The sequence below is a fragment of the Schistocerca serialis genome, chromosome 1 (genome assembly GCF_023864345.2).
Source record: "Schistocerca serialis cubense isolate TAMUIC-IGC-003099 chromosome 1, iqSchSeri2.2, whole genome shotgun sequence".
NCBI lineage: Eukaryota > Metazoa > Arthropoda > Insecta > Orthoptera > Acrididae > Schistocerca > Schistocerca serialis.
Genome location: NC_064638.1, coordinates 484,107,607 through 484,125,687, shown reverse-complemented (window position 1 = coordinate 484,125,687; position 18,081 = coordinate 484,107,607). Strand labels below are relative to the sequence as shown.

The 18,081-nt window shown below is 38.9% G+C and overlaps 1 protein-coding gene across 1 annotated transcript in view; it reads right to left on the bottom strand.

The window, feature by feature from the left end:
• Nucleotides 1-18,081, bottom strand: part of LOC126473677 (rotatin) — a 399,830-nt gene that overhangs the window by 14,486 nt on the left and 367,263 nt on the right. The window contains exons 28-29 of the mRNA XM_050100916.1: nt 14,311-14,522; nt 4,461-4,601 (exon numbers count right to left, since the gene is read on the bottom strand). Of these exons, the coding sequence (XP_049956873.1) occupies nt 4,461-4,601; nt 14,311-14,522 (353 nt within the window). The remainder of the gene's footprint in view (nt 1-4,460; nt 4,602-14,310; nt 14,523-18,081) is intronic.

The following is an 18,081-nucleotide window of genomic DNA, read 5'->3' as shown; positions in this document are numbered from 1 at the left end:
CAGAGATTGTGGTTGCTGAGGCCAGACAGCAAGCAGCAGCACATGGTGGGAGAGCAATCTGGATGATGGGGGTAAGGAGGTGGCTGGTGTGGGGAGGGTTAGGGATAGCAGGATAGGAGTGGAGACAGTAGTGTTGCTTTTGAGGGTGTACAGTGACGAGGTGGAGAGAGGCTAGGGCAGCTAGATGGGGAAGGGAGGGAAGGGGAAGCATAGAAAAAAGACTATTGGTGTGTTTGTGGAATGGAGGGTTGTGTAGTGTTCGAATGGGAACAGGGAAGGCGATAAGCAGGTAAAGGACAATGACTACAGAAGGTTGACATGAGGATGGTTATGAGAATGTAGGATATATTGCAGTTATGAGTTCCCAGCTGGCCAGTTCACAAAAGCTGGAATTGGTAGTGGGTATCCAGATGGCACAGGCTGTGAAGCAGTCATTAAAATGAAGAATGTCATGTTGGGTAGTGTGCTCAGCAACTGGATGGTTAAGCTGTTTCTTGACTACAGTTTGATGGCGGCCATTCATGATGATGTACAGCCTATTGATTGTCATGCCAGTGTAGAATACAGTGAGGTGCGTTGGTGTGTGTGTGTGTGTGTGTGTGTGTGTGTGTGAGAGAGAGAGAGAGAGAGAGAGAGAGTGTGTGTGTGTGTGTGTGTGTGTGTGTGTGTGTGTGTGTGTGTGTGTCACGATAAAAAATACTGGTCCTCTCAATACACTCAGCAGACACAGGCTTTCACTTCAGGTTGTCCTTTTCATGAAGGGGCATCCCTGCTTCCATGGCGTGTAGAGCACACTGACATTATATAACATTAATATTAGCCAACAATATATAACAATATTATTCTGGTCGGAGAAGCTAGTGGTAGTTGTCACGTGTGAGGGAGGTGTGCTTGTTTGTGTGAAAGAGAGAGAGAGAGAGAGAGAGAGAGAGAGAGAGAGAGCGTCTTTTCTTTGCTGAGAAGGCTTTGGCCAAAAGATACAATATGTAACTTTCTTTTTATTCTGCAGGGTGGTGAAAAAAGTGCTTTAAATATATCTGTGTACTTAAAAACCAAGCAGAAAGCTGCACTCAAAGTGGAGATAATTTTGGAGTAACAAGAAATTGAAATTGCAATGTAAGCTTAATTTTGTCACCAAAGAGGTGACAGTGACGTTTACCGTTTTGAGAAAACTATTGGTAAAGTCTTGATCAAATATAAATGTAGGGAGTATCGGGAAAATTTATTAACACTTCTGGACTTTCTAAAATAGCCAGTCTTTCTGCCACATAATTAATGAAATGACAATACATACACATTATCTGCATCTTATTACATGATTATGACAACGTGCTTACATATTTTCATGAAATTTTGGAATGTTGGCACCCAAGGTTGTTTACATAAAAATGTACTGACAGACATTAACATTCATAAAAACATTATGGCAAAAGAACACTGCTGTTAAGATCTGAGAACACAGAAATTATTAATAAAAATATTACTTTATAATGTACAGGTCATTCTGGCTTCTAGATTATTATTGGAGGGAACTTTAATATAAAATGATAATTATTGTATGTATGCAATGTAGTGTCCCCTGATTTACTGTATTCAATGGAGACTTAATACTGTTCTGCTTAGTTGACTGTTGCCTTGGGTGTAGTAATACAATACTTCTTATTATGATTGAAGTACTACTGCTGGAAGGAAATTTAACTTAACAACTTCTACTTTTCTTCGATAATCAGTTGTATACTTTCGTATATATACTCGATATGCTGTCCACAAATATGTGCAAAATCCTTACATGTTTCTTACATTTATTTGGCCATTGACACCTTATTAAACAGTAAGGAAATACTTCAAACATAATGTCCAACTGAGAAAATTATGTATAAGTTCTTACACAGGGCGACGGGTTCAGAATTCAGAATGAAAGTTCAATTCATATTCATTTGCTTCAATATCAATATTGTCAGTGTCCTCTTTCCTTGCATTTATTCCAGTGATATTACACCTCTCCAAAATAGGCCAGTGATACATGGAGCCCTTTTCTTGTGCCACTCGCAAAGTTAATGCCATGGCGATCCTGCCTTGATCACATGCATCTACTCACAGCATGGTTCTCCAATTGAAAATAAAACAATAGGGTGGGCTCTCTTACACAATAATTGGTTTTACAGTTTTTCATTCATGAGTATCATTTGTCAATAAGAATGTATAGGAATACCTATCATTCCCGTGAAGTGATGTATAGCACTGCAGCAAATAACCGAAAGTAGTGTGGGAAAGGATATATGTATTTTAATGACATAAAAATACTAATTAATAAATACATGAAATATATTTAATGTTACTATCTTCGTTTGTACAGTTCCTTGGGGATTTGTTAACATGATTGTTTTCTCAAAAAATAAATACATAAATAAAAGTAACTTTTAAGATTATACATACCGTATTTACTCGAATCCAAGCCGCACTTTTTTTCCGGTTTCTGTAATCCAAAAAAACGCCTGCGGCTTACAATCGAGTGCAAAGCAAGTGGAGGTTCTTAAAAATGTTGGTAGGTGCCGCCACAACTAACTTCTGCCGTCGAATATATGTAGCGCTACACAGGCATGCTTTATAGGCTCAAAGATAAATACTGGCACCAAAACCTCTGCGTCAGTAAATAAATTTTAAAAAAAAGGTGGAAGACGAGCTTTTTTTTCTCCGCCCCGAGCTTTGACCACTGCATTTTCATACATTATCCAACGAAGTAAATACAAATTTCTTATTGTTCATCTTCGAATGTAGCAGAATTTCAATTTACTACGAAGATCCAACTGGTAAGGCTGTTTGGGATGTTTGTCAGTATGAGCAACTCTACGTTCAGAATTTTTTCCTACCTGTGAGAAGAGGTGGTTGCTAATAGGAACCTGATGAAATGTGAATCACATGCAGTATTCTCTTCACCATAAGAATAATACGAATATAAACATTTTGCCATGTATTCTTTCGTGTTTGCTGCTATCTTATTTAAATTCTGTCTGCCCAATAAACTACGAAACTAGAGTGGGACAACAGCAAACGCGGAAGAATATACGTATCGTGTCATGTTTATATTCGTATTATTCTTATACGTAATAGTGATACTGTCAGAAATGAAGCACGGTAACTGACTAGATTTTTAAATCTAAGATGACTAATTTCTGTGCAGAATTTGATGTACTAAAGAAGCGGCCGCAAAGATTTTCATACGGAGAAAAATTTTCGCTAAACTCTCATTCAGAACATCCTCTATCATTTGGTTCTTGTTGATCATTATCAAAGAAAGCAGCAGTGTAAGTAACAACAAATAGCAGTCTCTTGCCATTGTTTCGCTAATGAGACGATTGCTCTCTCTCTCTCTCTCTCTCTTTTTTTTTTAAGCGACGATTCCTCTCTGTCTCTTTTTTTTTTTAAGCGACGATTCCTCTCTCTCTCTATCTTTTTTTTTTACTGCAAGCGGCGGCAACGCGCACAAAAGCGAGCCAATGCCACGAGCGGCGACAGGCCGTAAACACGCACTATCAGAATGCGACAAACAATTCATGACACAGTACAGTAACACATTTTCAGCTTAGAGTGACGTAAACACCTATAACAAAGAAAACGGCACTTATCAGATCAAAGCAAAATAAGGAAATCGATTCAAACCAGACGAAGCACGTGAAAAAGGAAGGGTACCCGTATAAATACGGACGGGGCGCCTGACGCATAGCAATGGTTACCTGGTATAGCTTAACTGCTAAGCTTACGACTCGAACCGAACTACTGTAGCTGTATCGTCATTCATTCGACCTAAGTTGTGTCTCATATTACAATGGATCAACTTTGTTTTGATTTGGAGGTGCGGCCTAAAACTTTTCTCTCCCCTTGAATTTCGAGTCTCAAATTTCAGGTCGGCTTAGATTCGGGAAATTTTTTTTTCCTTTATTTCGAGTATCATTTTTCAGGTGCGGCTTAGATTCGAGGAAATACGGTAGCCTACAGTACATGCAGACTCAAACAGTAACTGTCTACGCATGGTCCCAGATCATGGAGGCTCAAATCACAGTTGGCCATGTTACAGAACTAACTGCCTGAGTCAGCTGCAGAATACTTAGAACAACATTTTGCAAAAGTAGACCTGTAGCACTAATGTTACGTAATACAAGGGTGAGTGTACAGTATATACAAAGGCACACAGTAGTATTTCCTTCTGTTTGGTAAGATATTGATGGCCAAGTTAACTGCATTAACATTATTTTCTATTGAATGACAATTTGTCCATAATCTAAGTCATTACCCCTCACCCTAGCTTGTGAAAACTACCAATGACATGATCACATGTGGACAACAGAAAATTACTGAAAACATTGAGAAATTAACAAAAATCACTGTAAACAGAAACTTATTCTGAAAAATATATCGACAAAAGGAAAATTGTAAAATCTTACAAAATTCTTTTTGCTTACCTTGGAAATTGTAATCTGTCCTTCTGGATATGACGAAAAGTCAGTCAAGAAATCAAGCCACATATTCTGCAAATAGTCAATCTCAGTGCTGGGTTTTCGGCTGTGTGTATGCAGATATGTTAGTCCTCGAAGCAAATTGCTCTAATGGACAAAAAAAGACAAGTTTGTGAATCAACCTTTTATAAATTTTGACTGCATCATAAAAAAATATCACAATATTTATCTTCAACACCGAAGTAATAAGGAGAATGGAAATACAAGAAAGAATATATGACGTAATGGATAGGAAGAAATTACAATGGTACAGGCATGTACAACGAATGGAGAAAACCAGAATACCCAAATTGATACTGGAGTGGGAACCGGAGGGGAGAAGAAGAAGAGGACGACCTATGACCACCTGGCTCCAAAATGTACAGCACACAATGAGGAGAATGGGCGCAGGGGAAGAAGACACACAAGATCAAAACACCTGGAGAAATATTTTGAGAATATAGTTTAAGAACGTTTATTGTTTGTATTGTAATTTCCAAGTAAATTATTATGTTAGAGATAAGCCTCTGTAATGAGGAAAAGCTCAAAATAATAATAAAATATTTATCTTCAAATCAAACTTTCAGTCAATGATAAACAGTAAAGATATAGTTAGATATAATTTCCATCTTGCTTCTTCTTGTATCCTGTCCAGTTTTGTTTTACTCCCACAGCAGCCATTAAAGGAGATAGTAGTAGTGTATCACACCTAAAAGTCAAATGTCATTTTCTGTAATTGACTGCTCTTTTATGAAATAATGTTTACTAAAGCAGAAAAAAACTTGTCAGTACTTGAATTAGTTTTACTGAAGTAATTTGGGTGAATATAAATTAGGAATTATCCCATGCTATAAATGTGACCTTAAAAATAAAATGATGTGACAACATTGTATAATGACTGTGTGAAATACATCAGTCAAAGGCTCGGTTAGCAAATCCTTTGAAGGTACGTTAAAAGCAACATAAACCAGATGAAAAACCTTCTGTTGCCACTTGTCCTCACAAGTGAGTAAAGCTCTTTGGACCGACCGATTGTGTTGATATTTCGTGTGTGCTAATTTTAAAGTTTTAGTAAGTAGTAAGTGTCGTGTCTAGATTTTATTAGGTTTAACTGCGTTCAGTAGTGTAATAACTGGGGAAGTGAAGATTTTAAGTTCTCTGCCGCATTTTTAAAGAAAATAGCGTAAAACCGTTACTGCTTAACAGCCATTTTTAGGTCTAAATTTTGTGTGCGAAAGTTAAGTGATTCGAAATGTAATTAAGTAAGTACATTAATATTATACTTCTATTAGAGCACTACAGAGCATAGTAAATAGGAAATAATCTTTATTTAGCAAAAGCTTAAAAAGTAGGCCTATATTGTAAGCAATCATGAGTGTGAAGTGTTTTAGCTGCCGTAGTCAAGTTAGTTCTGGGGTGCTATGCAGCTATTGTGACAGATCGTTTCACTGGGGGGGAATGCAGTGGCATGGAAAGTGGGGAACAAAATGAGACTCTTCCTAGGGACTGTAGAGTGTGTTCACGGGATATGAAAATAGCAAAACAGGAGGGGAAGATTACAGCCCTTCAGGCTGAATTAGATAAAGCTAGAGAGGAACTAATCAGGTTAAGGGGGGAGAAGGGTGAAGAGAAGTGGGAAGTGGTAGCAGGGAACAGGGGCCGCAGAAAGAGGACAGTATCTGAGAGTTTCATTGCTGGCACAAAAAATAGATTTGCCCTGCTGCCACAGTTACGTAATGAAGAGCCTCATGTAGATGTAGGTGTAGCTGATGCTCAGCAGAATTCAGTTAGGAATCCTGTTGCTTCACAAAAAGTAGGAAGTAGGAAGATAATTCTGCTGCTAGGTATCAGTCATGGAATATGTGTAGGCCAACTTCTGCAGGGAAAATTAGGTGACAGCTACCAGGTCTCAAACTTTTTCAAGCCTAGTGCATATCTCAGCCAAGTGATAGAGGGCGTAGGATCTTTGTGTAAAGGTTTCACCAAGGTGGATCATGTTGTAATAGTGGGTGCAGCAGGGAACAGTATCGATAGGGACCAGGGCTACAGAACTGAGAGTGATCTGGTAAAAATAGCATCAGCAACGAACCATACTAATCTTGAGTTTGGGCCTGTTTTCAAGCGGTACGATCAACCCCAGTTGAACAGCTCTGTGAAGAGGGTCAATATGAAGTTGGATCGACTACTTCGAGCTGGTGCTGGATCAGGGATTGGTTTGGTTCCTCTTGACACTATTGGTAGATGGGGCTTTACTTCTCATGGCCTGCATCTCAAAAGAATAGGGAATGATATACGGGCTAGGTTGATAGAGAATTCTTTAAGGGGGGACACTGCAACTCATGGAAGTAGTTCTTTTTTAGGTTAAGCTCATTATCTACAAATTCAATATTGAAACAAGATAAATCTGAAAATGTTAAGCGTAATACAAGTGGGGGGGGGGGGGGGAGGGAGAGGGAAAGGGAGAGGGAGAGAGGGAGGGGGGAGGGGGGAGAGAGAGAGAGAGAGAGAGAGAGAGAGAGAGAGAGAGAGAGAGAGAGAGAGAGAGAGAGTTACAGTAAATTTACATCATAATCTCGGAGATTTAAAAAACAAAATTAATGAATTTCAAATTTGTTTAGATGAGCTACAGTCTACAAATCCTGTTGATATTATTTGTATTTCTGAGCATCATTTAGGTAGTGAAATTGAAATGCTTAATATGGAAGGGTATAGCTTAGCTTCAAAGTATTGTAGAAAAGAGATGGAGGAAAGAGGAGTTGCCACTTACATTAGAAAGGGTCTCAATTATAAAAACATTGACATTCTTAAATACTGTAGTGTTCAGCATTTTGAAGCATGTGCCACACAAGTAGAAACATACAAAAGTCACAATATACAGGGCTCCAACTGGTAATTTCCAGCTATTCACTAAACAGCTTGATGCAGTATGAATTTTTTTAACTTCTAAAAATAATGTACTCATACTAAGTGGAGATCTTAATTTAAATTTTCTGGAGGATAGTCACTCTAGATCTGTACTAGAGTCTCCTATCACTTCTTATAATCTCACTGCCTTAGTACAGTTTCCAACCAGGGTTACGGGTACCATTGACAAAATTTTCATAGATACTACTACACTAGCAAATCATAGTATAAATCCAATATTTAATGGCCTCTCAGATCATGCACAGTTTCGTACATTTAACATAGTGGGGTCTGATTCAACTAATAACAGGAAGTGGGAAACTATATGAATAGTAAATGAAGCAGGAATTGAAGGTATAAAAAACTGTTTGAGGAATACAGACTGGAAAGATGTATACAATTCACCCAGGATAAATGAAAAATATAGCTGTTTCTCTAATACGGGCATAGGTCACACAAAACTGCTGCCCTAAGAAAGTAATCAAAGCAAATAGATTAAATGTTTCAAAACCTTGGACTACAAATGGAATAAAAGTATCTTGCAAAACAAAAAGAAGACTGTACTTAAAGTCAAGGGAAAACAATGACTACAGAGCTAAATCACATTACAAATTATATTGTAAAATTCTAAACAAAGTAATCAGAACTTCAAAATGTATTTATTTTCAAGAAATAATAAATGCCTCTAATAAAAAGGTAAAAACTACATGGAACATAGTAAAAAGTGAAACAGGAAAACCTAATAAGGCAAATGAGGGAATTATGTTAAATGTAAATAATGAGTTGATTAGAGATACCTCCAAAATAGCAGACACTTTAAACAACTCTTTCCTTTCAGTAGCAGACAACTTAGGTTTGCATAGTTCCTCAGAAGACAGCTTAAAATATTTAAAAAATGCAATTCTGCAACATTTTGACAAAATTCAACTATATCCTACCTCACCTCACCTACCTCATATTTTAGCTCTCTTAAAACCACATGTTCCCGTGGTTATGATGAAATCAGCACTACCGTAATTAAATGTTGCTCCTCAGAACTTTGTGATATACTGAGTTACTTATGTAATGAATCCCTCCACAGTGGTACTTTTCCAGATAGGCTTTAATATGCTATTGTCAAACCATTACACAAAAAAGGAGACAAATCATCAGTGGAAAACTTCCGTTCAATTTCATTATTGGCAATATTTTCAAAAGTGTTTGAAAGGGTTATGTACAATAGACTTTATAAACACTTAATATACAAAAATATTCTCATTCACAATCAGTTTGGATTTCGGAAAGGATTGTCAACTGATCAAGCTATATTCACTTTTACAGATGATATACTAGAATCAATAAATCGAAAGTTATTACCACTTGGAATATTCCATGATCTGGCTAAAGCTTTTGATTGTGTTAAGCATGATATCCTTATACAAAATTTAAAATATTAGGTGGTGACAGGAGGCTCATGGTTCTCATCCTATATTTTTAATAGAAAACAGTGTGTGTCTGTATCAAGCTTACCACATAACAACAGTTATTCAAAATATGAAACCATCAAGACAAGGGGTGCCCCAGGGCTCTATTTTAGGTACCTTGTTGTTCCTATTATATATTAATGACCTTCCATATGCAGTGTCACAAAATGCAAAGTTTTTCTTACTTGCAGATGATACAAGTATTGGTATAAAAAATGGTACCCGTGATCTCACTGAGCAATCAGCTAATGAAATATTTGTAAGTATCAGTGGGTGGTTCACAGCAAATGGACTGTCACTGAATTTTGACAAGACCCAGTACATACAGTTTAGTACCTCACAAAGAATACCTGACCCTATAAGTATAATGTATTCAAACAATGAAATTACAGCTGTAGACAGTGTCAAATTTTTAGGGCTACAAATTGACCACAATCTAAATTGGAAAACTCACACCCTAGACTTGATTGAATGCTTTAGTTCAGCTATATTTACAGTAGGCATGATAACAGAAATAGGTGGTTTAAAAATGAAGAAGTTAACTTATTCAGCCTACTTCCATTCACTAATGAGTAATGGAATCATCTTTTGGGGAAACTCCTCTCACAAAGAGAACAATTTCAAAATTCAGAAAAGAGTCATTAGAATTATATCTGGTCTCAGTCCTAGATCATCATGCAGAGACCTCTTTAAGAAACTTGGTATTCCAACTACTACTTCTCATTACATATACTCACTGATGCCCTTTGTCATTTCCATCACATCTCTTTTTACACAAAATAGTGCAAAACATGATTATAATACCAGAACCAAAAACAATCTGTATAAGGACTATTAAAGCTTATCATTAGCACAAAAAGGAGTCAAATACATGGGTATTCATATATTCAGTAACTCACTAGAGCATATCAAAGGTCTTGTAAGTGATAAAGATCGGTTTCAGAGTGAATAAAAGAATTTCCTGTTGGCCAACTCCTTCTACTTCACAATATCTTCACAAGGATTATAGCTCATAACCCTGTCTGCATTAGGATTGTACAATATCCATGTATCTGAGTAAGACTCTTTCCACATCCCATAGACTCCTCTCCAAGGGATCCATGGAAAATGATAAATGTAATGTAAAGTGGGTTTCTCTGGGATATAAGTGACTTACACTTCTCCTCCCTGAGAAAAGAAACAATACGTAGTGGTAGCTTCACTGTCCTTTTACCTCTTTCCGTAGATGCTCACGATAGTAACATGGGAACATTCCACCACCTTTGCTGTTTTCAAGATAATTTTCACAGGCTTTCTGTAATAATAATCTGCCCTTTGTCAAAGTCGTTTATCTCATTGGATATCCCCATTTGCAGCCCCTATCTTCACTAGAGTGATCCCCAATCTGTGTCTGCTATGCTTTAATACTTTTGTTACGGTGTCACATACACACAACACCTCCAGGCGGCATCCGAAGTCGCCGTGGGCAGTGGTCATAATGTTTTGGCTCATCAAAGTATATATCCAATAACAATGGCAGTAATAAAATCAAAGACGTTAAAGCATGTATAATAATATACAGCAGTTCATCTGTGAATAGGATGAGGAGGGGGAATCAAATGATTGTAACATGAGATGCTATCATCATACACTATATGCAGCTTGCAAAATACGAAATTAAGTATATTTACCACATAACATACACTAGCAGGGACACTGAAAAAAAGAAAGAAACTGTATAGAGCATGCCATAAAATTCAAGTGAAACCATTGCAGACTATAATGAGAACATTATGCAAAATTTCATGGCAGTCACTCTGTAAGTACGAGGGTTATTCCAAAAGTAAGGTCCGGTTATAAAAAAAAAATCAAAACTAAAATGTTTTTTCAAAACAATTGTTTTATTTACATTCCTTACATCTTTATCTATTTTTCTACATAACTTCCATACTTATTTAAACATTTGTCACATCGTTCAACAAGCTTTTGAATGCCCATGTTATAGAAATCGGCCGCCTGTGACGATAACCAGTCCTTAACTGCTTCTTTCACTTCATCATCTGTGTCGAAGCGCTTGCCGCCGAGAAACTCCTTTAAGTAACGGAACAGGTGGAAATCACTTGGCGCCAGGTCCGGACTGTAAGGAGGATGGTCCATCTGTTCCCATCCAAATTTCTTGATCAGAGCTTGCGTTTCATTTGCAGTGTGGGGTCTGGCATTGTCATGCAACAACAAGATTCCAGACGACAAAAGACCACGTCGCTTATTCTGGATTGCACGTCGAAGTTTAGTCAGGGTAGCGCAGTAGGCGGCTTTATTAATCGTTGTTCCTCTCTCCATAAAGTCGACTAACAATACTCCACGTCTATCCCAGAACACAGTCGCCATAACCTTACGTGTTGAGATTGTCTGCTTTGCCTTGACCTTGACTGGCGATGACGTGTGACGCCATTGCATTGACTGACGTTTAGACTCTGGAGTGATGTGAGAAGCCCATGTCTCATCCCCTGTGACAACATTGTCTAAAAGACTGTCACCTTCCTTATGATATCGCTCCAAAAAATCAAGAGCAAAAGCCATTCTTTTCATTCGTTGGGGCTCAGTAAGCAGCCTGAGAACCCAACGGGCACACAATTTGTGAAACTTCAAATGTTCAGACACAATTCTGTACAAAGTTGTTCTACTCACATTCGGAAAATGCATGTCTACGTCTGTAATATTGAATCGGCGATCTTCACGAATTTTTTTGTCAACCGCATTGACCAAATCGTCTGAAATCACTGATGGTCGGCCACACCGTGGTTCATCGTGCACATTATCCCGTCCTTCATTAAAAGCTCGCACCCACTTGCGCACTTTACTGTCGCTCATTATGTTAGGACCGTACACTTCAGTAATCTGCCGATGGATTTCCGCCGCTGAATTGTTTCTTGCAGACAAAAACCGTATCACTGCCCTTACTTCACAATCGGCGGGCTGATCAATTGTCTTAAACATTGTAAAGTGACACTGTGAACTACACTCAGCAACAGTAACAAAGCGAATGGCGGCGTTTGACGCGCAAGGCTTGCCGGGAGTCGGCGCGCATGCGTGTTTTGTCATTGGCGCCAAATTTCAATAGTTACGGCGAATCGGACCTTACTTTTGGAATAACCCTCGTATTTAATGTTCTGGGCACTGCACTCTATATGTTGTTTTTGTTGTGTCGGCCACTGTGAGAGTCAGCACCAACATAAACACGGAAGGAGCAAAGTTGCAATGGCCGGTGGCAGGAATTCAAAATGATCTGTACATAAAACCTGAAAATTAATCGATCACTTTATTTCTAAAAAGAAAATTAACTAAACTTCTTCCTGTGCCTCCTACTACAAGTACTTTACTCTCTACTAATACTCACAGAACGCAAGCTAAGTAACGTCTTCTTGCTACTCAATACTTATATTCTTGAAGTCTGCGACAGACCTGATGCTAACCGGTGATGGGCGACTGGTTAAATCAGCATTGGCAGGGGGTGCTGAACTCTGTCTTCCTGGAGATGTGGCACTGCCTGCTCTTTCCATTGGCGTGTGGGTCAGCGCCTTTTTGAAGCTGTTTCACTGTGCTGCATTGGATATTTGGCAAGTTCTGCTCAATTCCTCTACCATGTTCCTGGCGATTTTTACTTATCTGTTTATTTCTTTTGCAGTTTATTCACACACTGATTTAAATTGTCATAAACGCAAAAACTCAACTGGTTCTATTGCTTCATTACCAAATATTACTATTTCATTTTGGAATGTCGATCACACATTACTTTAGTGTTATTATAACTGACTTTCAGGAGTGCTTACAAAGTTTTCTATTAATGTCTTCACAGCATGAAGCTTGAAACATGGTACACACACTCAATCTACCAAACTAAAAACACTATGCTGAAATAGACACACACACACACACACACACACACACACACACACACACACAAACACTTAGACAAGCAATCACACCTCACACACGTGTGCCCACTATCTCTGACCAGAACCCATCACTTTGTCAAAATACAAATGGTGGTAAAACTATTAAAACATTGCATCAGGATAAACTTGTTAGTTGACCAATAGCTGAAGAACATTTTGTGCAAGAATTTCACTAAGAAAGTTTGCACAGTATCTGGATTACTAAATCCATAGTCTGTATAGCATTTAATACATAAGTGAAGAGTCCGACTTTTCCTAATGGATAACTGGCAAGAAATATTGTTTCCTGATATTGTTTTAATTATGTATGTTGTGCTTCATCAAACATCATTTAATAAGAACACAATAACACAAAGCTATACTTGTTTCTTTGAACATGAATGTTTCACAATTCACATGTCTTCCTACTTCGTAGAATTTCCATTACACAACAAAAAACATTTAAAAAAAATAAAAATAAAACCAAGACTGGCAATTCTGGTTGTGTTAGGAGTGAATAATTACTCCAAAGCATGCTCAAGCCATACAAGCACGGTGGCGAGTGAACAACTGTCACAAAAGCTGTAAACTTACAGTGCTCCTTAGATGGCTGACTAATGAAATAAATAAATAAGTAAGTAATCTATTAAAAGTGAAAGAGGAGGAAGACAAGTTAATACAATGGTCACACAAAGTTCTGAAAGTGTCACAATGTATAATTGGTCTGCTTGTTTGTTCATTAAGTTTTAGTGAAGAAACATCTGTCCTTCCAATATACCGGGTCATCACAAAGTCAGTATAAATTTGAAAACTGAATAAATCATGGAATAATGTAGATAGATAGGTACAAATTGACACACATGCTTCGTATGACATGGGGTTTTATTAGAACAAAAAAAATACAAATGTTCAAAAAATGTCCGACAGATGGCGCTTCATCTGATCAGAATAGCAATAATTAGCATAACAAAGTAAGACAAAGCAAAGATCATGTTCTTTACAGGAAATGCTCATTACGTCCACCATCATTCCTCAACAATTGCTGTAGTCGAGAAATAATGTTGTGAACAGCACTGTAAAGCATGTCCGGGGTTATGGTGAGGCATTGGCGTCGGATGTTGTCTTTCAGCATCCCTAGAGGTGTCGGTCGATCATGATACACTTGCGACTTCAGGTAACCGCAAAGCCAAGAATCGCACGGACTGAGCTCTGGGGACCTGGGAGGCCAACCATGACGAAAGTGGCAGCTGAGCGCATGATCACCACCAAATGACGTGCACAAGAGATCTTTCACGCTCTTTTGCTTTTTTTTTGTTCTAATAAAACCCCATGTCATTCCAAGCATGTGTGTCAATTTTTACCTCTCTATCTACATTATTCCGTGGTTTATTAAGTTTTCAAATTTATACTGACTTTTTGATCACCCGGTATTACACACACACACACACACACACACACACACACACACACACACGAGTTAATGACAAATACAAACTTAATTGATCAACAATTTAACAAATGACATTCACAGGATACCTTAATCATTGCTGTCCTGCATTCCTGGGATTGGCAGGCATTTTTCAGAAGATGTAAAGCAAATTTCAGCAGTAGCAAATTACTGGACTGTGGTGTCAATGACATTTCTTGAAGAACTAAATTCACAACTGTGTGGAGCAGAGACATGGAGCTTGGTGATTTCCTCAGACCCACACCATGAACAGTACTTGTTAAGATCAAAGACCTGCAAGCTATCATCAAGAAAACTGCATGAACGTGTTTGAAAAATAATAATAATAATAATAATAATAATAATAATAATAATATACAGCCACTGCAACTAGGCTACAAAGTAAAATAGGCACTAAAGTATTGCTTAACAATGATGGTCTGATGTTGACAGCAAGTTTCCTTTTTCTTTCTTCAAATTACACTGACAGCTGTAGCTACTAAAGCACACAAAATAGTTCACACAATCCACAGCTCCCATGGTGGCTTTGATTGTTACCACAGATCCCATGGGAGCCTAGTGAATATACCCCATAGCAGAGAACCTCCAAATTTTGTGAAGAGACATGGACATTCAGTACTTTGTCACTTACTTGATTTTCACTATCCTTTAACTGTTCTTGACATGTTAACGCACACACCTCTGTACCTGGTGTCTACACGTAGACACGTTCAGAGTACCAGGTAGAAGGACTGGTAGCGCAAATAAACGCGTCCAGAGCACACAGGGACAGGTACAAAGGCATGTTAACACGTCCAGAGCAGTTAAGGGTTAAGCTCTTTCCATAGATGCTCATGGCAATAGCATGTGAACAGCCGAACAGTTTTGCCATTTCCGAGCTCCTTGTTTCCAGGAGCTGGGCCACAACAATCTGCTCTTTTTCAAAGCCACTTATGTTAGTCGACACCAATTTGTGACCTGTATCAGCACTAGAATCCTTTCCCATTTATCTCTGCTCCACCTACGTACTTTCTTTACAGAAACATGTGCCTGCAATACCACCAGGCGGCATATAATTTCGTGACGAACAGTGGTTATAGTGTTTTAGCTCATCAGCGTGGAGAGAGAGAGAGAATGTGAAAAAAAGAGAGAGAGAGAGAGAGAGAGAGAGAGAGAGAGAGAGAGAGAGAGACAGGGTACCTGGAGAATCTTGACCACACAGGTAGTCAAGCAGATGTTGTAGATCACATTTTGTCAAGCAATACGATCTGCTGCGATCACGTGGGGGAGCCTTGGCGAGCCCACAAAATGTTGGCATGAGTGGAAAATTAGTTCATGGTGATGATCACTTATAACATTGCAAGAGATACCTACAAGATCACTTTTACGTTGGGCGATCACCCATAGCAATGACTGTTTGTAGTTGAGTCAGGTTATCACTGTTTAAGAGTTTAATTTAACATATACTATTTTCGTTATTCTTATGTGAATAATACATGTACTGACCATGAGCACCTCTCCTTTGTATTTCATCATTAACAGAGACTAGTTCAAGGAAATTAGGTAGAGTCCTGCAGAGAGACATTTACAGTTATCAGTTTATTCTGGACTGACTGATGTTTTCAATTTCTAACCAAGTTGACAATTCGTTTTAGTGTACAATAGTTTTATGATAGAACTAGTCATCTTCTTTAGGTGGGATAAGCAGAGGTACAATGTATGCTTGATGCTCTGAAGTCAGCAAAATATATTGTTGGTGTTGTGCTGTCATTTCTATTTGAGTTCTAAGCAGTGCCGGTTTTACACAGCCACTTACCATTTGGTGCTCCCCTCCCTCCCCCCATGCACATTCATCTGTCAATTGTAGCTATTAATTGTGAAATACACTGTACATAAATCTTACACTTGGGCTAACCTGGTTCCCCTCTTTATCTCGATGCCCAAGTGGCCTCTTCTAATTGTGATGCATCCTGCATACAAACTGACATTACAGTCGTGGCACCACTGGTGCTCCTCTCAGCTTAGCAACCCAAGCAGTGAATTATGTCACTTGGACCTTAAACCAGACCTGGGTCTGTCAACAGACATTATATCTGTCGATGCAATTTGTTTTCCTGTGTTTATGCCTTTACTATGAAAAGCGTACACCTTCTGTTTCAGCACTTACGAATTGAATGACCAATGAGACATTAAAAAATGATTACCATTTCCCAAGTTTTACTTAAATTTAATGCCTATCTCTGTTAATGAGATAGTCTGATGTCCTTGTTACTGTAAAATTACATAGAACACATGATGGATGAAGAATCTTAGCGTTGCTGATAGATACATTTAACAGAATTTTAAAAAACCTTATTGCTACCTCTGGGAACTGTTCCTTCCTTTCTTCCTCAGGGCAGAAAGAAAGGAGTGTTAGGCCACTCATACCCCAGGAAGAGAGAAACCAACTTGTTGTGAGGGCAAGGAAGGAATCAACAGTTCCAAAATATGAGAATATATTTTTTAAACAATGGAAGCTCCGGTAACAAACTCAACAATGTAAGAAAAGACAGATTGCTACTTACCGTAAAGATAATGTGCTATGCTGCAGAAAGGCACAACTAAAAGCCACTTACATACAAGCTTTCAGCCACAGCCTTTGGCAGTAAAAGAGAAACACACACCCTTCATTTACACGAGCAAGCACCTCATGTATACATGATCGTCAACTACGGCAGCTTAGGCCAGAATGCAACTATCACGTGGGATGGTAGCAGCAATCTAGTAAGGAAGGGGAAAAGGGAAGGGGAAGGGATAGCAGTGTATGGGCGGGGGAAGAGGAGCGCTGTCTAGCAGTGTGTGCAGATACTAGAATGCCAACAGACACAGTGTCAGGAGATTGTGGGGAAGAGAGATGGGGAAAACGAAGCAAAAAAGGAGAGGAGCGGGGAAACATGGTTGGGTGTGATGGCAGAGGATGGCAAACAAAGAGTGTAGGAGACGGGAATGGGGAGGAGGTGACAGGGCAGAGGGGGTGAAAACTGTTGGGTGGAGGGGGTGGGGACAGTATGTTACCGTAGGTTGAGGATGGAATAACAGGGTGTATACAACCCGGGACAACCGGGAGATCCGGGAAAAACCTGGGAATTTTTTCATCCGGGAGAAAACTGGGAAAAACCCGGGGATTTTTTAGAATTCCGGGAATTTTTCGTTGTTTTAGTTTTCAGTTAAATTTTTGTAATTTTGGCTGGTAAGAACCGATACTCTAAAAAATGGTTCAAATGGCTCTGAGCACTATGGGACTTAACATCTGAGGTCATCAGTCCCCTAGAACTTAGAACTACTTAAACCTAACTAACCTAAGGACATCACACACATCCATGCCCAAGGCAGGATTCGAACCTGCGACCGTGGCAGCCGCGCAGTTCCGGACTAAAGCACCTATAACCGCTCAGCCACCACGGCTGGCGATACTCTAAACAAAGAATATTACTGTATCCCGCTACTGCAGGAGAATACTGCAGCATTAAAACATGAACGAGGGGTGAAAAAAACGAAAATAAAACTTAAACTGCAAAGGAAATGCGCCATATAAAATAACACAGTGCTCGTACCAGCATCTGCCGACAGCAAAATGTGTCAAAGGCCTTCGGAAACTATGCAGTGCTTCGTAGCAACAAACTGCCTCCGATGAGCGTGACGTCAGAACTGTACATTTGACTCATTTAATCAGTTATGAGCGGGCTCATGCACACGCGCAGTTAAGTTGTGTATGAGTAGTACATTCTCCCGCTTCTGGCTACAGAAATGTGGCTCTTCACTGTGTAAGCAGCAGTAGCAGCAACCACCCACATGGTACCCGAAAAATTTTACTGGCGTGC